This window comes from Budorcas taxicolor, chromosome 11 (genome assembly GCF_023091745.1).
Source record: "Budorcas taxicolor isolate Tak-1 chromosome 11, Takin1.1, whole genome shotgun sequence".
NCBI lineage: Eukaryota > Metazoa > Chordata > Mammalia > Artiodactyla > Bovidae > Budorcas > Budorcas taxicolor.
This window is the reverse complement of record NC_068920.1, coordinates 162,163,619-162,188,209: the sequence shown is the minus strand read 5'-3', so window position 1 is coordinate 162,188,209 and position 24,591 is coordinate 162,163,619. Positions and strand designations below refer to the sequence as shown.

The 24,591-nt window shown below is 55.7% G+C and overlaps 1 protein-coding gene across 5 annotated transcripts; it reads right to left on the bottom strand.

The window, feature by feature from the left end:
• Positions 1–1,904: 1,904 nt before the first annotated feature.
• On the bottom strand, positions 1,905–22,429 carry GTF3C5 (general transcription factor IIIC subunit 5). Of its 5 annotated transcripts, none has more exons than XM_052648316.1 (12): positions 22,051–22,429; positions 13,807–14,026; positions 12,415–12,613; positions 8,309–8,504; positions 7,385–7,489; positions 6,073–6,187; positions 5,801–5,860; positions 5,548–5,628; positions 5,258–5,379; positions 4,200–4,282; positions 3,265–3,407; positions 1,905–2,483 (listed from the first exon to the last, which is right to left on the bottom strand). In XM_052648316.1, exons 1-12 carry the CDS (start codon positions 22,207–22,209, stop codon positions 2,323–2,325), a joined length of 1,644 nt encoding a protein of 547 aa, XP_052504276.1. In that variant the 5' UTR covers positions 22,210–22,429; the 3' UTR covers positions 1,905–2,322. The 5 variants fall into 5 exon arrangements, with proteins under 5 accessions (XP_052504276.1, XP_052504277.1, XP_052504280.1 ...); XM_052648317.1 differs by having other exon boundaries at positions 5,258–5,355; XM_052648320.1 differs by lacking the exon at positions 5,548–5,628 and having other exon boundaries at positions 5,258–5,355.
• Between the last annotated feature and the right edge of the window lie 2,162 nt (positions 22,430–24,591).

Below are 24,591 nucleotides of genomic sequence, written 5' to 3'. Positions count from 1 at the left end.
CATTTCCAGCACCCAGATCTTTTGTGATGCAGAGTGGAGAGAAGCTGGAGAAATGTGGGAGGGGTGGGTGGCTGCAGGTGGGAGCCAGGAGTTAGGATGCCAGGAAGAGGAACGGTGCAGGCTGGGCTGGGCCGCAGAGGTTTGAAGGATGCCGGCAGTGACAGATGAGCTTGTTGGCTCACACCTTTGCCCAGCCCCTCCAGTTCTAAGAATCTGCTCTAAAGGAAGTGACTCTGATTATGGAGGAGGGGAAGCCTCCTGTGCTTGAAGTTCAGTGGCAGTAAAAACCAAGGAAGGCGGGGGCACCCGAAAGCAAACGGTGGCCTGGGTCTAAGACAGGAAGTGAGGTGGAGGAGCCTGGACCATCACAGTGCCCAGAAGCAAGAAGGCTGGGAAGACCAGATGGTATGTCAGAGGACACAGCAGCCAGCCTGGGGCTGTTTTCAGGCCAGAGATGAGACGAGCTGGGCAGCAAAAAGCAAGACTGCGATTGGTTGAAACAAATCATCGCCAAGCTAAACAGGTCCTTCTGGTCATCACTAGGGCCAGAAATGAGGCCGGGGGACGAGGGGGACTGCACCCCAACCTGCCGGTCAATCAGTACTCGTGTCTCTGAAGGGGCCCAGCAGACACTGGGGTCTCCCAACTGCACAGGCACGTCTGAGGCAGAATTGCTGTTGTTAGGTGTGATGACACCATCACTGTGTTTTTAAAACAAAAACCTTGATGTGTTAGAAACATACACTTAAGTACCAATTTCCTTATAACAGTTCCGGCAAAACACAAACACGAAATAGAACAGAAACACTGAGAGGGATTGCCCTGGTGGTCCAGTGGCTGATTCCATGCTCCCAATGCTGGGAGCCTGGGGTCAGGAAACCAGGCGCCGCATGCCACCACTAAAGATCCTGCATGCTGCAACCGAAAGAAGCCACGTGCCACAACAAAGCCACGGCGCAGCGAAGCTGGAAATGCGGGCTTTGAAATCAGGAGTGGATGCAACAGATCTGGTGGAGGGTGACTGGGCTTCTTATACAAGATGCAGCATTTTCATGTGTATTTGCTCTTCTCCATAAATAAAACGCTTCTTTACAGGGCGGGCGGGGGGGGGGGGGTGGGTGGTGGTGGTGGCGTAGGCATGCAGGTTTCTAAGCTGAGAACCACTGAGCATTTGTCGAGGACCTGGCAAGGCCGTGCAGTCCGGCACACGGCAGGCAGGCTCTGGGAACCGTGGGGCTGAGCTGCAGAGGCACGGTGCTTGCCTGCCCCAGGCATGCCTTTCTCAGCTCTGCACAGGAACTGAGGCGGCTTCTGGGTGGGGGGCCAGAACCCAGACCCTCTCCCCTGAGGTCTGAGCTTGGCAGCATGGCTCAGGAGAGGTGGGACGAGAGTCCCAGCTGAGATCCACCGGCTGGGACCGAGGCCTGAGGGAAAGCTTGCAGAGGTAAGGGGCGGGGAGCAGCCCGGCCAGCCCTTGGGAAGAGCTGCTTCTGGTCTTCTGGCTGAGGCAGGGTGACGGGCTCCCCTCTGGCTGGGGCAGCGTGTGGGGTGTGCCCCGCAGGAGCGTAGGTTCAGCCCCACCCAGGGACCTGCTTGCCCTCTGGTTTCCCACCAGGCAGTGCTGAGACCACGGTGTCATCCCCAGGAACCCCTCTGCAACACATCCTTGTGGAACAGGAAGGGTGAGCATGCGGCTGGAGTGCCCTCCAAGGCTGCTCTCACCTGGCCCACCTGCTGAGGGGCACCTGGCCTGTTCTCAGCCACCCCAGAATCACCAGCATCAGGGCACCAACAAGCAACTGAAGGGACAAATGACGTCCAGCTGGAGCCCAAGCCCCGAGGCCAGAGAAAACCCCTCTCGGGTTCTGACACCCACACTGAGACACTGAGACTCCTTGGGGAAATGTCTTTAATGAGGACAGTTCCAGCTTGGCCTGCCCTTTGCCAGGTCACCCCAACAGATGGGGTCTAACCCTAAGGACAGTCTTCGCCACCGTGACCTGGACCAGGGTCCTTGCCCCGCCCTCACCTCCAGTCTGACCCCAGCCGGGCCAGCCCCTCCCGGGCCGAACCATCCCCACCGCCAGCTCCCGCTCGTCTCAGCCACAGGCAGGGCAGGGTGCTGGGCTGGTGAGGCCAGGCACAGGCACCCGGGGCCAGGGGGCAGCCTGGGCAGGACCAGGGGCAGCGCACCCAGCTGCTCTCCTCAGACAGGCTGCCTAGGGCCGTGCTGGCTGCTGCAGGCAGCGCTGGGGTGCCTGGCGCGTCCCGGCCCCCTCTTCGGGCCTGGGCGGGGGGCCCGGCCGAGGGCCCAGGGCTGCGTTACACGTAGTCCAGGATCTCCGTCTCCATCTCGTTCTCGCTCCCGTCAGACGGCTTGAACTCCTCCTCCTCCTCGTCTTCCTCCTCCTCGTCGTCTTCCCCGGACTCACCGGTCAGCTGCTCTTTCCCACTGTCCGCTTTGGTCGGGCTGGAGAAGAGAGCTGGGCCCACAGACCAGGCCGGGTGTGTCCCGACGACGGCCCGGCCGTCCCTGGGCTCCGCCCCGGGGGGCCTGTCTACAAATTCAGGGGCTGGGGCTCCAGTCCGAAGCTGCTCCAGGAAGTAAGATGGCTGGTGGACCTGGACTCATTTAACCAGCACCCTCAGAGCAACACTGATGCCCAGGGCCCTGGGAACCTCCCCGGAGCAGCCCCGGGCAGCTCGGGAGTCCAGGGGACCCCGCAGGAGTGGGCCCAAGCTGCCTTTCCCCGACTGGGTGCTCAGAGGGGCCCGCATCCTGGGAGAAGCTGAGAGCCCCGGCACCCGGCAGCTCTGTGGGGGTCGGTGGTCTGGGATGCCCCCACCCCAAGCCTGGAAGGAACCCCAGGGAGGGGTCCTTTCCCTTACTCTCCCCCAGCTCCGTCAGAGCCGCAGGGCAGCACAGGGCTCACCCCCCGCCCCATGCCCGGGGGAGGGGCGGGCAGGGCATGGCGACAGGGCCCCTGCCCCCCAGGAGAGACAGGAGCAACCTGCCCACACGTGGCCGCAGGACGCGGTCTGGGCATGAAGTGGCAGCCCCAAGGGCAGCCCCAGCCCCTCTTCTGGGCCCGGCTCCTACCTGGACCCCCAGGGCTGAGCGCCTCAGGGAACCGCCGGGGGCAGGGGTGGGGGGGATGCTGGCTCCTGGCTCCCACCAGGTGAGGTTTCCTGTGGAGCAGGTCCTTGAGGGATGCCTGCTCTGGCCTGGGGGCACCCATAGCACGCGGGGTGAGCGGCTCTCACCAGGCCTCTTGGAGCGGATGGTCTGCCGGATCATGAGGGACATGGTGTCCCTCAGCTCGTCTGTGGTCTTGGGGAGGCACCAGCCGTCCCGCTCAGTGCATGAGCTCTCCGCCCCGTCATTGCGGTGAATGACTCTCTGCAGCCTGGGTGTCGGAGACAAAGGTTGGGGGTGGGTCTCTGCTCAAAGGTTGAGGGGGAGTCTCTGCTCAAAGGTCTGGGGTGTGGGTCTCTGCTCAAAGTTCTGGGGGGGGTGTCCTCTGCTCAAAGGTTGGGGGGGAGTCTCTGCTCAAAGGTCTGGGGTGTGGGTCTCTGCTCAAAGTCCTGGGCGGGGGTGTCTCTGCTCAAAGGTCCGGGGTGGGCGGTGGGGGGGGGGGGGGTGTCTCTGCTCACAGGTGCCAGTAAGCGGTTTCGGCAGAGCTGGCGTGCTCAGAAAAACAGCACTCAGAGCGCTGTCCTGCATATAAGCACGGTCGCAAAGGGCCTCCTCGAAAGCCACTCGCCGGACTCCAACCTGGGGTAAGCTGCCCCTCCAGCCCAGCACCCTTCCCCCAGCTTTCTAAACATCACTGGGAACAGCTGGGTTAAAAATGTCTGAGATTCTGTCGGCTCTGGGGACTGGGAACCATGTCAGGAACCCCAGTGCGGGCCACAGAGGAGGAAGACAAAGACCCCAGCCCAGCGCCATGCTCTGCGCCCAGCACGGCTGGCTGCTTGGGGGCAGGGTGGCCCACAGGGGACCCAGGAAGCCGCTGCTGGGTGCCACAGGAACCCGGGCGAGGAGGGCCGGCAGCACTCGCTCCCAGGGGCCAGCCGTCCCGAGGCGTCACGGCGGACATGAGAGGGAGGAGAGGCAGGGCACACTTTGGTCCCTGGCAGTCCCTCTGCTCTGCACCCGAGTGCCCCGGTCCCCGCCTCGGCACCCCTCAGGTACGTACTCCTCCACGTTCAGGTCACAGAACTGGTAGAACATCTGTCGGTACGGCGGCAAGGCCCCCTCTTGGAAGATGTAGACCGAGTCCTGGAAAGGAGGGCCGAGACGAGCCGGGAGGGTCAGGGGAGCGGCCCAGGGTGGGCAGCTCCCCGGGGCTCTTTCAGGGCAGTGGCCTGTGCTAGCTCTGAGACCTGGAAGGCTTGGCTCTCCTCTCTGGATTCAGGCGGGCGGATGGGTCAGAGGCTGGGGCAGGTCAGTAGGACAGAACCTGTGATTCCCCCGGTGCTGATAGGCGTGGAAGCAGCCAGGCCTCCCGGGACCCTAGAGCTGCCCACAAGACCAGCCAGGCACGTCGAGTGGGGAGGCCCCACTGGGGTCGGGCTCTGCCTCGGCGCCTCCCTGAAGGGAGGCCTCCTCACTTCTCCTAACTGGTCATCTTAGGGAGAGCTGCAGACCAGTTCCAGAGGTGGAGCCTACGGCCTAAAATGAGGTTCCTAAAGGCGGATGGCCACTCGGGCGAGGATGCGGCTTTCCACCCTGAGGAGAGAGGAGATGGACCCTGCAGGCATATAGCTGGCCCCAGCCCTCTGTGGCCGGGGACTCCTGCCCAGGCCTGGAGCAGCTCACGTCAGGCCTTGGGACGTCGCTGCCCTGCTGAGTGGCTGTGCTAAGGAGGCCCAGGCCTGGGTGCAGGTGGTCTGCTGTGGCTCTGGGCTCACAGCCCTCAGTCTCACCCTGCCTGGGGGGCCACAGGGGCCTCAGGGCCTGACTCAGAGGGCAGTGCACGCGGCTGTTGGTTTCTAAGACCCTCCCTGAGACGGACGTGCCCTGGTGGTCAATACCCTCGCCCTGGGGGCTAGCATCCTGAGTTGTGTTTGGAGGCAGTGCTGGGAAGTGGGAGTAGGGTGAAGGGACTGGAAGGGCAGGGCAGCCTCCATCAGAGCCTCCCCATGTCACAGGCGAGGCCCAGCGTGGGTAGCGGGGCCCGGCCTGCCCAGGGGAGGGGCCGCTGCTCCACCCACCCCTCACTCTTGCCTGGACAGGCTGCCCGCGGACGCCCACCTTGAGCTTGTACTTGTTGGGACTCGACTTCTGTGCAGTGGCCGACCCTGAGGGGCCCAGGCCTTGCTTCAGGTCATGCATGGTGACGAGCTGGCTGGCTGCGAGGGGACCACGGCAGGGGTCTGGAATACAGGGGGGTATTTCTCCTGCCCCCCGACCGCCCCCTCCCACCCTGGGGTGCGCTGGCCAGCAGGGCCCTGGAGTGACCCTTCGGGAGGCCCCTGCCCTCCCACAGTCTGGATGCCCCTCTTTCCCGGCGCCTGCTCTGCAAGGGAGCCCGAGGCCCTTACTGGTCTTTTTGACGGTGATGGGGAGGCTGTAGTTGTAGGTGCTGCGCTTGGCCTTGACGGGCATGTCGCTGGGGGCGTAACCTGCCGGAGAGGGCGGGCACATCAGGCTAGGGGGTGCAGAGCCCCTGACAGCGCGGCCTGCACCACAGGTGCACCAGGGCTCCCAGGGGCGGCTCCTGAGAGAGGGCACAGGGCCCCGAGCTGGACAGACAGGAGCCGCCGTGTCTTGCTGCTTGGTGTGCGGGGGACTCACCGCAGGCGGGGGACGGACACTGACCGGATGCCTGGCCTGCACGGCAGGAGCCGCAAGTAACTGTGGAAGAACAGAAGGACCACTAGAGCGGCACCACGGGGCCAGGACGGGAGCTCGGGTCCTTGGGTCTGCGCTAGCCTGTCTCCAACAAGCCCGCTGAGGGCCGAAGGCGTTTACCCTCTCCGTGAGGATCTACTCTCATTACCCAGAGAATGCTGCAAATGCAAAGCTAGGAAGGGAAAAGGAAAGCCAGGGTTTTAGTAACTGTTTACCGTATTTCATTCCACATCGGATTCGGAAGTCAAGCACTTGATAAATCTTGGCCTCTGGGCGTTTTCGGGGGTCATATCCAAATCGAATCCACAGGCTTCTCCAGGGGCCTGTTATCTGGAGACAGAAAGGGTGGAGGTACGAAGTGAGGTTCAGGCTGATTCTCAGCTCCCCTGAGATGCAGGCCCAGGTGGGGCTCTGCAGCCCCTGCCCCGCAAGCTCGCACATGTGGCTCTGTCTCCTGGGATGGGTCACTTGACCCTTCCAAACCTTGGTCTTCCAATCAGAGGGCATTCTGGGGAGGATTAAAGGAGTATTAAAGCTGAAGCTCCAATACTTTGTCCACCTGATGCGAAAAGCCGACTCATTGGAAAAGACCCTGATGCTGGGAAAGATTGAAGGCAGGAGAAGGGGAAGACAGAGGATGAGATGGTTGGAGGGCATCACTGACTCAATGGACACGAGTCTGAGCAAGCTCTGGGGGATGGTAAAGTACAGGGAAGCCTGGTGTGCTGCGGTCCGTGGGGCTGCAAACAGTCGGACGCGACTGAGCGACTGAGCAGCAATGACAGGAGACGGGGACCCTGGCGCCCTTGGCACAGCGCCTGGCACAGAGGAAGAGCCTGAGAACCGTCACAACTGTCCTGACAGGCGGGAGGCTCTGAGGCCCCGTGTCCAGAGCGCCCAGGCTGAAAGGCAGCGCCGTGAGGCCGGGTCTAGGCCCCCCACCCCACCTGCCATCACAGTCACATCGTCTGCCTGCCCCCCAGGGCCCCACGTTCAACCCCTGGCCAGCAGGAGTGCCTCCTCGTGGCCCCCTGGGGAATCTTAACAATGACACCCCCATCTCCATTCCCTCTTGGACTCAGTCTGAGGTATGTCTGCTGCGCACTGAAGACCACTCGACCTGGGGAGAACGAGTGAATGCAGGTGGCACCGTGGTCAGGGCCCCCAGGAGCTCTGCCACATGCTGGCTGCAGGACGCTGGCACGTTGAGCCCCCAGGCCGAGCCTAGCATCCTCACCAGAGCAACGCCCCTGCTGCTGCGCCAGCAGAGAAGAGGCTGTGCACACAGCACTTACCCCAGCCCCTGGTCCTGGAAAGCTCTCAGCTCAAGGCTGTTAAAAAAGGTACAATCCCTTTATTTGCAAGTTACGTAATCAGTCTTGAATCCCACAGTCACCCCAATGTGGCTGACATGTGACCGCGGAGGCTGAGGAGGGCCTCTGCAGGGGCGGTAACGAGCCGTCCAGCGGGTGCTGGGATCAGGACAACCCTGGTGGGAACCCAGGGGGGCAGCAGGCAGACCCTTACCATGTAATAGGCCACGAAGGGCAGCAAGATCTTGAGCTTGTCGGGGTGGACACTGATGTTGGCCTTGAGGGCGTTGCGTGACCAGATAGGACGGATGTCAAACAGCTGGAGGGTCAAAGCAGAGGCTGAGAGGAGGGCAGGCAGCTTGCCCGCCAGCCCCAGGGCCCCCTGCAGGGTCCGGCCCCAGAGGAGGGGCAGCCGCGGGGAGCTGCCGCGTGCTAGCTCATCCCTCCCTTGCAAGTGGCCTGAGCACCCAGCATGTGCCAGTGCAGCTGGGCCTGGGTGTCCTGGAAGGACCACGAGGGGCACCGTCAAAGGGTAACGGGGGAGGCAGAGGGCCAAAGGCCAGAGTGGGGCCAGGCCAGAGCTCCAGGACCCTGAGCAGCCCCAGAGGGCAGAGGCCTGAGCTGGGACGTGAGGAGGCCCTGGGGACGGCCCAGCCCAGGGGAGGGCTGTGGAAGGCTAGGGGGTGGAGGAGGGCCAGGGCAGGAGTGGCCCCAAGCCACGGGGAGGCTGGGCTGCGCGCCGAAGAGTGGCCCCATGTCCCCTGACCCAGTGACTCGGGCCAGGCAGAAGGCTTCTTCCTCCCAGGGCCGCCTGGCCAGCCGACTCTAACGGGGAGGAAGGGCCGGGCCTGGCACACAGCAGGTGCCCCAGCTGATGTGTGCCCTGGCCAACGACTGGAGGAAGGAAGTTTCTGGGACCCCGGAATTCCGGGCTGCAGTCACGCCTGGACCGCGCTGACCCCCTGGGAACCTCAGAGGAGGCTGAAGAACACTTTCAGCCTTGGGAAGGTAGGGTGTGCGCTGGCAGAGCTTTAGACATGGCATCTGGAGGTGATGGTTCCCGCGAGTTAATAAACAAGTCTGAGACAAGCACGGGGTCCAGCAGGTGAACAGGGAGTGGCCAAGGGGCAAGGCACACCTTCCTCAGCTCCTCCTCCACTTTGTGGTCCACGGGGTTGGTGCAGACCTTCTTCCATGTCTGGACTGCGGCCTCCATCGGCCGCTCGGGCACCTCGTCCCCCTCAAAGTTGACAAAGATGGCGTTGTGGGGGCGCCGGGCCCTGCTCAGGCCGATCAGGTTCTCGCCCGAGACGGCAGGGTTGTTGTAGCCTTCCCTGGGGGCAGAGAGAGGGCTGAGGGCAGCGCGCCAGGCGTGGGCCCAGCTGGACACTGGCGGCCCACGTTTGGGTGCTTCCCCTGGAAGCTGGGAGAGGGAAGGACCTCGGTGCCGCCGGGGGCGAAGGGGCAGCGAGTCAGAGAGCTCAGGGAGGCTCTGAAGCTGGGCCCAACGTCCCAGAGGCTGGGGACCTCACAGCCGCATGGAGCTATCATGGCGCTGTCCAGCCAGCGAGAAGCCGGGAACAGCCCAGCATCTGTCAGGCGTAGCGGGGGAATCAGCCAAGGTGCGGCTGCACAGGAACCACGGATCCTCTGCCGGCTGTGCTTACTGACATCACAGATCACTCATCTAGCCCTCAAAACGGTCCTTCCATCTTCCCATAACAAGGGCCCAACTTCCACAAGTCCCTGAGGCCACGGGGGTTGGAGACCTGCTTGGGCCAGAGCTCGAGGTGACAGAGCTGGGATCCCAGCCCAGGGAGGCTGGGCGGGGGTCTGGGGGCAGGTGGTGATGGCGCCGACTACTATCTGGCCGCCTGCAATGGAGCTTGAGTCCCTGACTTGAAGCATCTCAACGATACTGCAGTGAAGGGAGGCTGGATACTACCGAACAGTCTCACCACAGAGCACAGAGGCTAACAGGACTCTGCTTCCACTGCAGGGGACACAGGTCCCATCTCTGGTTGGGGAACTAAGACCCCGCAAACCACGTGGCGCGGCCAAGAATAAAAATAGGTTTTTAAAAAAGGGCTCCGTTTTTATAGCAGAAACCAAGACAATATTGTAAAGCAACTATCCTTCAACTACAAACAACGTAGAAAAAGCGCTCTGCTGCCGGCAACCTTTATGAGCACCGAACACAGGGGCCAACACTTCCCAGGAGGCTCCGAGTGCTTCCCTCTGTGGTGGGAGTCGGAGCGTCCGGCCTTGCTGAAGCAGGGGAGCAGCCCCAGGGACCCCCAGACGCCCCCCATCAGCTCCCACAACTGCCATCACATGGCCACTTCCACACCATCCAGGCTCCACCCCAACCCACTCTATTATTTTGAAGTACTTTTCAAAGTACATCCTGGATGTCACACAGGGGATTATTCCCTTTTAAATCTTGTTTCCATTTCACCTTCATTTTCCATGAGTACACACCATCTGCATATTTACAAAGAACAACAAAGTGATTTTTCACATTGGGAAACAGAATTATAAAGACGGGATCGAAGCTGTAGCTTTTTTCAAAAGCATGACTCCATCTGAAACCCCCCGAATTTGTCCAGTTTTAAAGACACATCCCTGAAGCCCCAGACACCCGAGCAGGAGAGCCCCTGGCGGCCCCTCCGGGCCCAGCGGCAGCTGCAGGGAGGCGGGCCCTGCCTGGCTGTCTCTGCTGGCTCCCCCCACCTCAACTGCCTCAAGGAGAAGGGTCCACAGGTCATCTAGGAAGTTGAACCTCCCTGGACCAGGGCAGGCCAGTGAGGCGGACACCAGGCCTCCTCAGCCAGTCCTCGGTATCCAGGAAGGTCAGCAGAGCAGAAAAATCAATTGCAGCCCTGGGAGACCGGGCAGGCTCTTTCCATGTGCCGGAAAATCAATAAACCACACAGGAGAAAAACAGGGCCCGTGGGTCCCAGGGCAGCTGGCTTCCCACCCCAGGCCCCCTCCCAGAGGCGCGGGGACAGGGGAGTGACTGCAGTCACTGCTGCCAGCCAGCGCCAGGGCCAGCAGTGTCGGGGGAGGGGAGGGCGCGCTCTCGTTTCTTCCTGGACATATTTATGTCTGTTTCTGACTCAGGGGTAAAGTGTTTGTGGGAGGAAAATAATTAAAACATCTTAGGGATGTGCACATTTTAAAAATTAAAACTCTTGCATCTAGTATAATATACGCACAGAAAACTGTCACTGCACAGGCTAGAGTTTTCGGCAGGAAGGGATGGACTTGATTCTTTTTAGTTAAACACATCTATAAGGTTTGGTCTTTTCTAACAAGCACAGTTTACTCCTGTGATCAGAAAAAAGGGTGAGGGGGTGGGATGATGGGCTCAATAGGCCTGAGAGTTGGCGATGCCCCCTGGCTCTCAAGTCGCCTTGGAGACAACGGGGCAGACATCCTGGGCCGGGATGACGTAAGGACGCTGTTGCATTCGCTCGATCTGCGGCCGGTGCCGTGGCTGCCTTAGCTCTTCCGGCGCAGATGCACACCGACTTGTTTCTGGAGGGTGTGCTGTGATGCCGGGGTGGCGGAGGGGAGAGGAAGCCAGCAGCGGAAGGCTGCTAATGGCTGAAGCTGGTGACGTGGGTGGGGGATCCAGACAGCCCCCTCTCCTTTTGGAACACCTCAGAATGCATTTTTTAAAGGAAGAGAACAATTCCCCTCTCTCTTCAGGGCAGAATCTAAGCTCCTCCACGGGGTCTGCAGGACCCTCACCCACCAGTCTCTCGGCTTCAGGGACAATCCCCTAGACCCGTCCTCTGCACGTGCCAGCAGCAGCACCCGGGTCTGGTACGCCCTCCCTCCCCGGACCTTCACCTGCCCTTCACCTGTTTCAAAGGTCACACCCCCAAGAGTCCTCTCTATGCCCCACTCACGGTCCACAACAGCCCAGTCCCCACTTGTCTCCTTTAAGACACACGCCTGCCCACTGGCCCCCGCCGCCCACTTACTCACCCCACGTGCCCTGCCAGATCCCCAGATGGGCCCACAGAGAGCCACCTGTCATGCCCCCTCCAACCCCAGCTCCAAGGGGAGGCCTGGGCCCTGCCAGGCGGACAGTGCTTGTTGATGCAAATATTTGATGAGGGAAAAGAAGGTTCTCATCCTTCCGCCCCTCCAGAGATGACTGCCTGGGCCCAATCTTCCCGGTTTTCCCAGGCTTCTGTCATCGCTCAGTTTATTTTTACAGCGTGCAGTCTGCTCTAGTGAGGTTCTCTGGACATGAGCCACGTCGGCCCATGGAGCCGGGCTCTGGTACAGGCGGTGTGGTCTTCCCTGGCACAGACAGGCCATCATTTAGGTAACTGCATGGCACCTATTCACGGACTGGTCGCCACCTGCTTATCCACTGTACCACTCTGCCAGCACGCACTGTGCTGAGTATTCCTAGGGGCTTTAGGCATGCAGTTCTCTAACGATGCAGAGACACGGGACTGTCACTATTGCTACCAGGTGGACAGGCTGGAGCAGGAGGTCGGCGCTCTTGTGGGATCACAGGCCCAGAACCTGAACACAGGCCCCTGCCGGCCCGGGCTCTCCCATTACACCAGGTTCTCCTAGCTTCCTGCCCACAACCAGCCAGGAAACGCTCTTGTCAGTGTATCTTTGAGCACTGAGGTGGGAATCACTATGGGATAAATTCCTACAGGAGGAACCACTCGGTCAACTGGAAAGAACATTTAACACCATAGCAGGGGAATTCCCTGGTGGTCTAGTGGTTAGGACTCCGTACTTCCACTACAGGGAACATGGGTTTGATCCCTGGTCAGGGAACTAAGATCCCCTAAGCCACGTGGTATGGCCAAACTTAAAACAAAACTGTAATAAATCCTGCCAGATGGCTCTCCAAAGAAGTCAACCAACCTCGTTCTCAGTGCCCCCAGTTAGGAGGTGTCTGTCTCTCCACACTTTCACATACACACTTTTGGCAATGCCCTCCAGTCCTGAGGCAACATCTTGATCGACATTCCATGGTGTGGGGACAGCTCCAAGCAAGGGCTCTGGGTGGGATGCAGGGACCAGGGCAGGCTCCTGACTCCCCTGGTCACCAGCTGCTCTGCTTTTGGAGGCACTGGGGCCATGGGCCTGAGCAGAGCCGGCTGCCCTGGCCCCCTGACCCATGGGGGGCAGAGTCCAGCCTTCTGAGCACAGGCCCCCCCCCCGATCCCGATGCTGCGGGGCGGCGGCCGAGGGGGCGCTCACCGGTGCTGTGTCTCTGGGCGGTAGTAGTAGTCTACCGGCGTGTCCAGCCTGGAGAAGATGGGCGGGGGGATGTAGAGTGGCAGGTCCTGGTGGAAGAAGCTCTCCTTCTGGGGCTTGAGCATGAGCACCTTGTCGTACATGGACACCTGCCTGCCGTCCGCCTCTGTGTGCACCGCCAGGTACTGGAAATCGGACATCCCTGGGGAGAGAGGCAGACCGGCGGCAGATGCCCTTTAACACCGCCCAGGCGCTGGCAGCTGCCACACAAGGCCCACATCTGCTTAGGGGCGCTGAGGGGGCCTCGCAGGAGAGGCTGCCGGGCAAGAGTGGCAGGAGCTGAAACCAACCCCCTTGAGTCACTTCTGGGAGCTCGGCCCCGGGTGCTCCGAGTCATCTGGAGAGACGTTATTTGCCGGGGCGGGGGCGGGGGCGGTTCATGACACTGAGGATGGAGGCCAGGTTGGGAATGTATGAGCTGCACCGTGCGCGTGCTGAGACATGCCGCAGGTGAGGCTGATGCTGCCAGTCCAGGACACACACTGAGCGGGGAACTGCCGGCCCAGTTAGAGGGGAAAACGCATCACGGGGAGGGCCCCGTCCCGGGAAGGACAGCCCTCTCTGGTGAAGACACATTCCACCAGCGACGGACGTTCAGAACACCCACCGTGTGGGGATCCCAAGGCCTGTTTCAGTCTTCGCTCACTTTTTATTCTTCATTTCCAGCCTTTCGTTTTTTCAGTTTCTGCCTTAAACCTGCAGCGGCTTCCACAGACACGCTCCAGACTTATTAGTTATCTGCCAAGTGCTTCCCGTGCGCATGGATCGGCTCTTTAAGAGCACCATCTCCCGAATCCCCATGGGGGGCCACGGGGCTCAGGGCCCCCACTGTCAGACAAGCAGACCCAGGGAGGCTCAGGCAGGCATGACTCCCCTCCCTACCCCACGCCTCACCCCTGTGAGGACCCCGCAGGAGACATCTAGTTGGCTGAGAGGTCAAAAGACATGAGGTTCCAAGGGGTTGAGGTGATCAGGGAAGGATTCAGACGGGAGACAAGACCAGCAACGGTCAAGATTCACAGGTCCCAAAATAAGAGGGAGGGGGTGGGGTTGAAAATTGGAGGCCTGTGGACTTTTTCCTTTGGCCCTGCAAAATGGCTTTAAACATGAGATGTCTCAGAGAACTCCAGCGGCCAAGAGCCCAGAGCCCACAGGGAGCTGCTGGCTGGAGTGAGGGCACCCTGCCTCCTGGACAGAGCCCACGCTCTGCCCTCCCCTCACGCCTGGGCACAGCCCAGGCCCCTTCACAGGCGGATGATCCACGTAGCCCCTGCAGGCACGAGGGACACGGGCCCGGAAATGACCCAGCACAGGAAGAATGCATTTCGCAGTTACCTTGAAATTTGAAGACGGTGGAGACGACTCCAAGGCTCTCTATGTCGTACGTGACCTGAGGGCGAGCCTCAGGCCCCAGCGCCCCACTCTGTCGCCTGGTCTTCCGCTTGATCCGGAGCAGCAGGCTATTGGTACTGAAGCGGTTGGCACACACGGGGTGGCAGTAGGGGTCCTTGGGCCGGAAGTAAAGCTCCAGCCTCTTGGTGGCATCTGCGTAGATCTGCGGTGAGGCCAAAGGAGAGAGTGACACGGAGGTCAGCCGAGCAGCGGCAGCTCCTCCCTCAGTGCAGGCCCGCTGGGGACCCAGGAGGCTTTTTCTGTTTTGTGTTCTAGGCTTTTAATTCCCAAAGACTCATTTTCCAAACCCAAGGATCTCAGCTTTTATCTGGTAGAGAACATGAGGACAGCCTCTTCCTTTCTAAAGCTTCCCTGGTGGCTCAGATGGTAAAGAGTCTGCCCGCAATGTGGGAGACCGGGGTTCATTCCTGAGTCGGGAAGATCCCCTAGAGAAGGGAATGGCTACCCACTCCAGTATTCTTGCCTGGAGCTCTCATGGACTGAGAAGTCTGGTGGGCTACTATCCATGGGGTTGCAAAGATTTGGACACGACTGTAGGACTAACACTTTCTTTCTTCTAAAAGGTTATAAAGTAGCAAAGTTGGAGACAATAACTGCCAGTTAAGCAAAGCCTGGTCAGTACAGGGAACCGCCGTTCTTCCGGCAGTAGTTTGTGGTGGTGTTACCCCCGCGTCTGCCATGGAGAGTCTGAGTGGGAGCCGCACGACTTGTCTACGGTTACCCGCCCCAAAAAGGTCCTAGTATTCAGCCTCATTTACAAATGTTTCAAGGTCCGAAGGAGATGAAATCAGTAACAAGCACCTGGCCCTGACTCGTGTGACTCCTCCTGTCCAGGCCTTGGCTCCTTCTCCTTAAAATGGTAATAGGAGGACCCATTGATCAGATTCTTATGACTAAGAGAACATATACACAAGGCGCTTAGCCTGGCTCGTAAGGCATGGCAAACACACTACCTGTGTCATCCATGCAGGAGCCTGTCCCACACAGGCTAAGAAGGAACAGTGTCAGCTGTGTGCATGTGAAAGCACGAGCAACGTCCCCTAGGCCAAGGTCACCTACCTGCTGGCGCCCTGACACCCAGGACACAACCTGGCCCTTAGCAGGCATCCAGGAAGCGTCTAGGGACAGAAGGTTAAAAAGAGCCCCTATCACCAGGGAACAGGTCTATTAGACTGCTGTGCCGGAAATGGCCCTAAATGTGGGCCTGGCTCACAATAGGTACACAAGAAGCAGGAATGGAATGAATGACTGACCAGTCTTTTCCCCAAAGGGCTCACCCTGTACCTGGGTACAAACATCCCTGGGGTTAGCAGCAGTACAGATCCTGTCAAAGCCACAGTAAAGTCAGTAAGTCAGGGTAAAAGAACAAGACGTGAATGACTGGGCCTCTACGAGCCTCCTGTGCTCAATGACAGGTTCAAGGCTTTTCAATATTCATAAAGGATGAGGAAACAGAATTAAGAGTTCAGACTTCAGAGGGAGGCATGTATGTGTTTAAATTCCCTCTGTACTATGTACGGGCTTGTTTGACCCAACTTTTCTTCCTGTGTCTTTACCAAAAAAATGGGCATAATAGAGGTACCTAACTCACAGAACTGTGTTTGGGTGTCTCCTGAGGAGATCCGGGTCAGCAGTGGCCTGCCGCAGGGGCAGGGGCTCTGGGTGCCGCAGACCTGGGTGCGGCATAAGCCCTCTTGGAGGAGGTCGCCATTAACCCCACCATAGAGCCATGAGAACTTACCCAGGACTGGGAAACAGACTGGGACGGCACAGACAGAACCTTGTGCACCAGGACCCAGGAGAAAGGAGCCATGACCCCACGAGAGACCAACCCAGACTCGCCCGGGAGTGTCCAGGAGTCTCCGGGGAGGCGTGGATCGGGGGCGGCCTGCTGCAGGGTCGGGGCACTGAGTGTGGCAGTGCGTGCACGGCACCTTTGGAAGGAGGTCGCCATCATCTTCATCACCTGCACCATAGTTTGGCCGCAGGTCAACAACGGGGGGGAACACAGCCCTGCCCATCAACAGAAAACTGGATTAAAGATTTACTGAGCAAGGCCCCACTTGACTTCACATTCCAAGATGTCTGGCTCTAGATTAGTGATCATATCATCATGATTATCTGGGTCGTGAAGATCTTTTTTGTACAGTTCTTCGGTGTATTCTTGCCACCTCTTCTTAATATCTTCTGCTTCTGTTAGGTCCATACCATTTCTGTCCTTTATCGAGCCCATCTTTGCAGGAAATGTTCCCTTGGTATCTCTAATTTTCTTAAAGAGATTTCTAGTCTTTCCCATTCTGCTCTTTTCCTCTATTTCTTTGCATTGATCACTGAAGAAGGCTTTCTTATCTCTTCTTGCTATTCTTTGGAACTCTGCATTCAGATGCTTATATCTTTCCTTTTCTCCTTGGCTTTTCACCTCTCTTCTTTTCACAGCTATTTGTAAGGCCTCCCCAGACAACCACTTTGCTTTTTTGCATTTCTTTTCCATGGGGATGGTCTTGATCCCTGTCTCCTGTACAATGTCACGAACCTCAGTCCATAGTCCATCAGGCACTCTATCTATCAGATCTAGGCCCTTAAATCTATTTCTCACTTCCACTGTAGAATCATAAGGGATTTGATTCAGGTCATACCTGAATGGTCTAGCAGTTTTCCCTACTTTCTTCAATTTAAGTCTGAATTTGGCAATAAGGAGTTCATGATCTGAGCCACAGTCAGCTCCTGGTCTTGTTTTTGTTGACTGTATAGAGCTTCTCCATCTTTGGCTGCGTAGAATATAATCAATCTGATTTCAGTGTTGACCATCTGGTGATGTCCATGTATAGAGTCTTCTCTTGTGTTGTTGGACGAGGGTGTTTGCTAAGACCAGTGCATTTTCTTGGCAAAACTCTATAACTGGGCCTTAGAAAGCATCACTACGAACAAAGCTAGCGGAGGTGATGCAATTCCAGTTGAACTGTTTCAAATCCTGAAAGATGATGCTGTGAAAGTGCTGCACTCAATATGCCAGCAAATTTGGAAAACTCAACAGTGGCCACAGGACTGGAAAAGGTCAGTTTTCATTCCAATCCCAAAGAAAGTCCATGCCAAAGAATGCTCAAACTACCGCACAATTGCACTCATCTCACATGCTAGTAAAGTAATACTCAAAATTCTCCAAGCCAGGCTTCAGCAATACGTGAACCATGAACTCCCTGATGTTCAAGCTGGTTTTAGAAAAGGCAGAGGAACCAGAGATAAAATTGCCAACATCCACTGGATCATGGAAAAAGCAAGAGAGTTCCAGAAAAACATCTATTTCTGCTTTATTGACTATGCCAAAGCCTTTGACTGTGTGGATCACAATAAACTGTGGAAAATTCTGAAAGAGATGGGAATACCAGACCACCTGACCTGCCTCTTGAAAAATCTGTACGCAGGTCAGGAAGCAACAGTTAGATCTGGACATGGAACAACAGACTGGTTCCAAATAGGAAAAGGAGTACGTCAAGGCTGTATATTGTCATCCTGCTTATTTAACTTCTATGCAGAGTACATCATGAGAAACGCTGGACTGGAAGAAACACAAGCTGGAATCAAGATTGCCGGGAGAAATATCAATAACCTCAGATATGCAGATGACACCACCCTTATGGCAGAGAGTGAAGAGGAACTAAAAAGCCTCTTGATGAAAGTGAAAGAGGAGAGCGAAAAAGTTGGCTTAAAGTTCAACATTCAGAAAACAAAGATCATGGCATCTAGTCCCATCACTTCATGGGAAATAGATGGGGAAACAGTGGAAACAGTGTCAGACTTTATTTTGGGGGGCTCCAAAATCACTGTAGCTGGTGACTGCAGCCATGAAATTAAAAGACACTTATTCCTTGGAAGAAAAGTTATGACCAACCTAGATAGTATATTCAAAAGCAGAGACATTACTTTGCTGACTAAGGTCCATCTAGTCAAGGCTATGTTTTTTCCAGTGGTCATGTATGGATGTGAAAGTTGGACTGTGAAGAAGGCTGAGAACCGAAGAATTGATGCTTTTGAACTGTGATGTTGGAGAAGACTCTTGAGAGTCCCTTGGACTGCAAGGAGATCCAACCAGTCCATTCTGAAGGAGATCAGCCCTGGGATTTCTTTGGAAGGACTGATGCTAAAGCTGAAGCTCCAGTACTTTGGCCACCTCATGTGAAGAGTTGACTCATTGGAAAAGACCCTGATGCTGGGAGGCATTGGGGGCAGGAGGAGAAGGGGACGGCCGAGGATGAGATGGCTGGATGGCATCACAGACTCGATGGACGCGAGTCTGAGTGAACTCCGGAAGATGGTGATGGACAGGGAGGCCTGGCGTGCTGCAGTTCATGGGGTCGCAGAGTCAGACACGCCTGAGCGACTGAACTGAACTGAACTGAACTGAGCATGGCCCCACCCATCAGAACAAGACCCAGTTTTCCCCTCAGACAGTCTCTCCCATCAGGAAGCTTCCATAAGCCTCTTACACTTCTCCATCAGAGGGCAGACAGAGTGAAAATCACAATCACAGAAAACTAACCAATCTGATCACATGGACCACAGCCTTGTGTAACTCAATGAAACTATGACCCATGCTGCGTAGGCCACCCAAGATGGACAGGTCATTGTGGAGAGTTCTGACAAAATGTAGTCCACTGGAGAAGGGAATGGCAAAGCACTTCAGTATTCTTGCCTTGAGAACCCCATGAGCAGTTCAGTTCAGTTCAGTTGCTCAGTCATGTCCGACTTTCTGCAACCCCATGGACCACAGCATGCCAGGCCTCCTTGTCCATCACCAACTCCCAGAGTTTACCCAAACTCATGTCCATTGAGTCAGTGATGCCATCCAACCATCTCATCCTCTGTTGCCCCCTTCTCCTCCTGCCTTCAATCTTTCCTAGCATCAGGGTCTTTTCAAATGAGTCAGATCTTCACAACAGGTGGCTACAGTACTGGAGTTTCAGCTTCAACATCATTCCTTCCAATGAACAGTCAGGACCGATCTCCTTTAGCATGGACTGGTTGGATCTCCTTGCTGTCCAAAGGACTCTCGAGAGTCTTCTCCAACACCACAGTATGAACAATATGAAAAGGCAAAAAGATAAATTCCACTGAAAGATAAATTCCACAGGTCAGTAGGTGCCCAATATGCTACTGGAGATCAGAGGAGAAATAACTCCAGAAAGAATGAAGAGATGGAGCCAAAGCAAAAACAACACCCAGCTGTGGATGTGACTGGTGATAGAAGCAAGGTCCGATGCTGTAGAGCAGTATTGCACAGGAACCTGGAATGTCAGGTCCATGAATCAAGGCAAACTGGAAGTGGTCCAACAGGAGATGGCAAGAGTGAATGCTGACATTCTAGGAATCAGTGAACTAGAATGGACTGGAATGGATGAATTTAACTCAGATGACTGTTATATCTACTACTGTGGGCAAGAATCCCTTAGAAGAAATGGGGTAACCATCATAGTCAACAAAAGAGTCCAAAATGCAGTACTTGGATGCAATCTCAGAAACGACAGAATGATTCTCTGTTCATTTCCAAGGCAAACCATCCAGTATCCCAGTAATCCAAGTCTATGCCCCGACCTGTAAGGCTGAAGTTGAAGCTGAAGTTGAACGGTTCTATGAAGACCTACAAGACCTTTTAGAACTAACAACCAAAAAAGATGTCCTTTTCATTATAGGGGACTGGAATGCAAAAGTAGGAAGTCAAGAAATACCTGGAGTAACAGGCAAATTTGGCCTTGGCGCATAGAATGAAGCAAGGCAAAGGCTAATAGAGTTGCCAAGAGAAGGCACTGGTCATAGCAAACACCCTCTTCCAACAACACAAGAGAAGACTCTACACATGGACATCACCAGATGGTCAACACCAAAATCAGATTGATTATATTCTTCGCAGCCAAGATGGAGAAGCTCTATACAGTCAGCAAAAACAAGACCGGGAGCTGACTGTGGCTCAGATCATGAGCTCCTTATTGCCAAATTCAGACTTAAAATGAAGAAAGTAGGGAAAACCACTAGACCATTCAGGTATGACCTAAATCAAATCCTAAATCAAATCCCTTGCAATTATACAGTGGAAGTGAAAAACAGATTCAAGGGATTAGATCTGATAGAGTGCCTTGAAGAAGTACGGACAGAGGTTTGTGACATTGTACAGGAGACAGGGATCAAGACCATCCCCATGGAAAAGAAATGCAAAAAAGCAAAGTGGCTGTCTGGGGAGGCCTTACAAATAGCTGTGAAAAGAAGAGAGGGGAAAAGGAAAGAAACACCCATTTGAATGCAGAGTTCCAAAGTATAGCAAGGAGAGATAAGAAAGCCTTCCTCAGCGATCAATGCAAAGAAATGGAGGAAAACAATAGAATGGGAAAGACTAGAGATCTCTTCAAGAAAATTAAAGATACCAAGGGAACATGTCATGCAAAGACAGGCACAATAAAGGACAGAAATAGTATGGACCTAACAGAAGCAGAAGATATTAAGAGGTGGCAAGAATACATAGAAGAACGATACAAAAAAGATCTTCGCGACCCAGATAATCATGATGGTATGATCACTCACCTAGAGCCAGACATCCTGGAATGTGAAGTCAAGTGGGCCTTAGGAAGCATCACTACAAACAAAGCTAGTGGAGGTGATGGCATTCCAGTTGAGCTATTTCAAATCCTGAAAGATGATGCTGTGAAAGTGCTGCACTCAATATGCCAGCAAATTTGGAAAACTCAGCAGTTGCTACAGGACTGGAAAAGGTCAGTTTTCATTCCAATCCCAAAGAAAGTCCATGCCAAAGAATGCTCAAACTACCGCACAATTGCACTCATTTCACATGCTAGTAAAGTAATGCTCAAAATTCTCCAAGCCAGGCTTCAACAGTACGTGAACCGTGAACTTCCAGATGCTCAAGCTGGATTTAGAAAAGTCAGAGGAACCAGAGATCAAATTGCCATCGTTCGGTGGATCATCAAAAAAGCGAGTTCCAGAAAAACATCTACTTCTGCTTTATTGACTGCCAAAGGGTTTGACTGTGTGGTTCACAAAGAGTCAGACACGACTGAGCGACTGAACTGAACTGAATTCACTAGATGGTTGTGAAGATTCAATCATGCATTCAAACAATATTTTGGAAGCAGGCACAATTAGGGATGTTCAGATTATAAGAGTGATCAAGAGAGACCAGGACCCACAAGAGCTGATCATCTCAGAACCAAGGGTCCAAGACAGACAATAAAGACTCTAAAACACAACTTCAGATTGGAATTAGCAGGTGAACTGCTAGCAGCCACTTTAGTAAGGGCAGTCAGGGAAGGACTCTCTAAAACAGAGACACTTCAAGACCTGGTGCATTTAAGTCACTGACATACAGCTTTGCACCAGGTAAAGAATTCATCCCAGCTCCACTGTTTGCTGGGTGAACTTGAACAAGCTGTTTTTCAGTTTTCCTGTAAAATCTGGACAACCCCAGTCCCTACCTGGCAGGGTTCTGATGCGATGCTAATGTAGGTAAAGAACCTAGAAATATAGCTGGTGCAGAACAAATTTGCAGGAGACCAGGGTTCAATCCCTGGGTTGGAAAGTTCTCTGGAGAAGGGAATGGCAATCCACTACAGTATTCTTGCCTGGAGAATTCCATGGACATAAGAGTAGCCTGGCGGGCTACAGTCCGTGAGGTCGCAAAGAGTCGGACACGACTGTGTGCCTAACACACATACATTACTACTCTTTAACTCTAGTAACATAATCCTTCTTCCCCTCCTCATGTAGGTCTGTTGTTGTGTCGCTCGTTCGGTCCGACTCCAAAGAGTCGGTGCGACCCCCATGGACTGCAGCCCTCCGGGCTCCTCTGTTCCAGGGACTTTCCAGGCAAGAACACTGGAGTGGGTTGCCATTTCCTTCTCCAGAGATCTTCGAAAGGCGCGTCTCCTGCTCTGCAGGCGGATTCTTTGCCACTGGGCCACCAAGGAAGCCCCTCTACCCTCAGATACTAGGGGAAATCAATCTACGCCCGGCAGCCCCGAAATCAGACCCCCGGCCCCTGGCCGCTCCAGAACCGACCGGAGCTCCGTTGCCAAGGCAACCTCAGATCCCTCCCGGGCTGGTCTCGCCCCTCAGCCGCAGTCCCGCGACTCAGTGTTCCCCTGGGGACTCCCCGCTCCTCACCCGGGAGACGCCTTCCTCGCCGCCCAGGGTCCGCAGCATCTTGGACACGTCGCGCACCACGCCCGGGTACTCCACACACACCATGCGCCTCTCGCGCCGCAGCTCCACCGGGATGGCGGCGCCCGGCCGAGCGTCTACCGCCACCGCCGCCGCCGCCATCCCTGCCAGTCCAGTCAGGCCCACCGGGGGTGTGAGGGGAGAACGTCCCCTCCACACGCTCCTGGAAGCCTCGTCTCAATGGTTCCGGGAAGGAATCGTTCCGGGGTCCCTTCTCCGCTCGCGTGTAGTCTATATCCCTGAGTTCCCTCAGGCTCGGAGGCTTCGAGCAGGACGGCGTTAAGCAGAATGCCCGAGGCTGGGCGGCAAACGACCGCGCGAACCCTACCTCTGTGTGTAAAATAATAAGCTGAGGCGACCGAGGGGCGGGGTAGAGGCCAATCTCATCAACCAACCCGCGAGGGACCCGGAGGACGTGTAAGATTCGCCCAGTGAGTCTTTAACCAATGAGAACCCGAGGGCCCCAGTCTTTTAGCCAATGAGGAGTCGAGAGGAAGCCGGGTTCCGACCCCCCTCCTTCCGGTTTCCTTTCCGCCAATAACAAACCACTCGTAGGCGGGTTCCCGCCCCTTCCTCGAATTCCGCCCACTGACAGCTCGAGGGCGGGTTCAGGCGGACTTCCTGTGTGTCTTCCTTGGCGGGCTGCTGCTGCTGCTGCTGCTGCTGCTAAGTCGCTTCAGTTGTGTCCGACTCTGTGTGACCCCATAGACGGCAGCCCACCAGGCTCCCCCGTCCCTGGGATTCTCCAGGCAAGAATACTGGAGTGGGTTGCCATTGCCTTCTCCAATGCATGAAAGTGAAAAGTGAAAGGGAAGTCGCTCTGTCGTGTCCGACTCTTCGCGACCCCATGGACCGCAGCCTACCAGCTCCTCTGTCCTTGGGGTGCCGTCGCCTTCTCCGTCTTTGGCGGGCAGGTCCCAGTAATGAATTGGTTTCCAGACGTTCACCTCAAGAGGTTTCTTGAGGGGCTGGGACCCTCACCCCCACCCCTCATCCCCAACCCTACCCCACTCCTGATGGCCCTCCGAAGACAGAGGCCACGAGGAGTTCAATCTGGAAATGGCGAGAGCCAGAGAATTGTGCTTTAGTTTTTTTGTTTTTTTTTTTTTGCCATTCTGCGCGCCTTTCAGGATCTCAATATTCATGTGAAAGCCCAGAAGAAGCCTAAGATCGCCACTCGATCTCCAGGGAACTCCCGGGAATTGCGCCTTGAGTGCTCGTCCACCTCCACACAGGGAAAACCTGGAAGTGCCCCCCACTCACCCCCAAGCTGGGGCAGAATGCAGGCGTCTGTCCTTTGTTTCTTAAGAGTTATTTAGCGCCGGTTGTGAAGCGTTAAGTGAGCAGCTGTGTGGAAGAACCCGAACCAAGGGGCCAGGGGCCATTCTAGAGAATTACAAGGACAAAAACTATAGGGAGAAAAGTGTGTGTGGTGGGGAGACGAAGGGTCAGAGGTAGACATAGGCCAGACAGATCCAGAAGAGGATGTAATAACAGATTGGCTTTTTCTGAGTGCGATGGAGAACCCTTGAGGGCTTTTATGCAGGACATACCAGAATCTGACATACGCCTATAAAAGACTATGGCTGCTGTGTAGAGAATAGACCAGAAAAAGCAAAAGTGGATTCAGATAAACTAACGAACAGCTCTTTGTGATCAGTCCATTCTCCGAGCCAGAATACTGGTGTGGGTAGCCTTTCCCTTCTCCAGAGGATCTTCCTGACCCAGGGATCAAACTCAGGTCTCCCGCATTGCAGGCAGATTCTTTACCAGCAGAGCCACAAGGGAAGCCCAAGAATACTGAAGTGGGTACCCTATCCCTTCTCCAGAGGATCTTCTCAACCCAGGAATGGAACTGGGGTCTCCTGCATTGCAAGCGGGTTCTTTACCAACTGAGCTATCAGGGAAGCCCAAACTAACAGAGAGGCTGTATAATCCAGGCAAGGGATACTTCTTGGGACCAAGAAACTGGCAGTGAGGTTGGAAAGAAGGGACTGGATTTGAGGATGTTAAAGGAGATAAGAATCAGAGCATGGGGCCCCTTGGATATGGATACCCCAAGTTTCTGCAGTGACTTCTCAGTCAAAAGACTACCTTTTTACTCTAGATGGATTTAAGAAGGCCAAATAAATACCACGAAAATATGTTTTTAAAAGAAATGTGTAATCCAAGAGAGACATATGTCATTGGCTGGGAGCACCGAGACTTTCTCTGAGAGCACAGGAATCAACCAAAAGAACGTGGCAGATGAGCCAGAGGAGGGTGGACGTGAGGACTTGCAGTCCCTGACCTACCTTGTTCTGTGAGAACTTGCATATTCTGTCACCAAAGAAGGTTCGATGCTGTGAGGCCAGGATAATACTCCAGACTTTCCCATGCCTTTGATAGGGACAGAATTCCCCATTAGGGAACTGTAGATAGACAGGGAACTTTGGGAGGATTTGGGAGACCACAGTAAGACTAATGATCACTCAGGGAAGTAAT

Bases quoted from the DNA above. Each gene is read 5' to 3' on its own strand.
- GTF3C5 (XM_052648316.1), bottom strand. From the start codon at position 22,209: ATGGCGGCGGCGGCGGTGGCGGTAGACGCTCGGCCGGGCGCCGCCATC. The intron at 6,188-7,384 runs GTAAGGGTCTGC...TTCTGTCTCCAG, and splicing joins CCTTCGTGGCCTATTACATG to ATAACAGGCCCCTGGAGAAG. The intron at 3,408-4,199 runs GTACGTACCTGA...TCCGACACCCAG, and splicing joins TGTGACCTGAACGTGGAGGA to GCTGCAGAGAGTCATTCACC.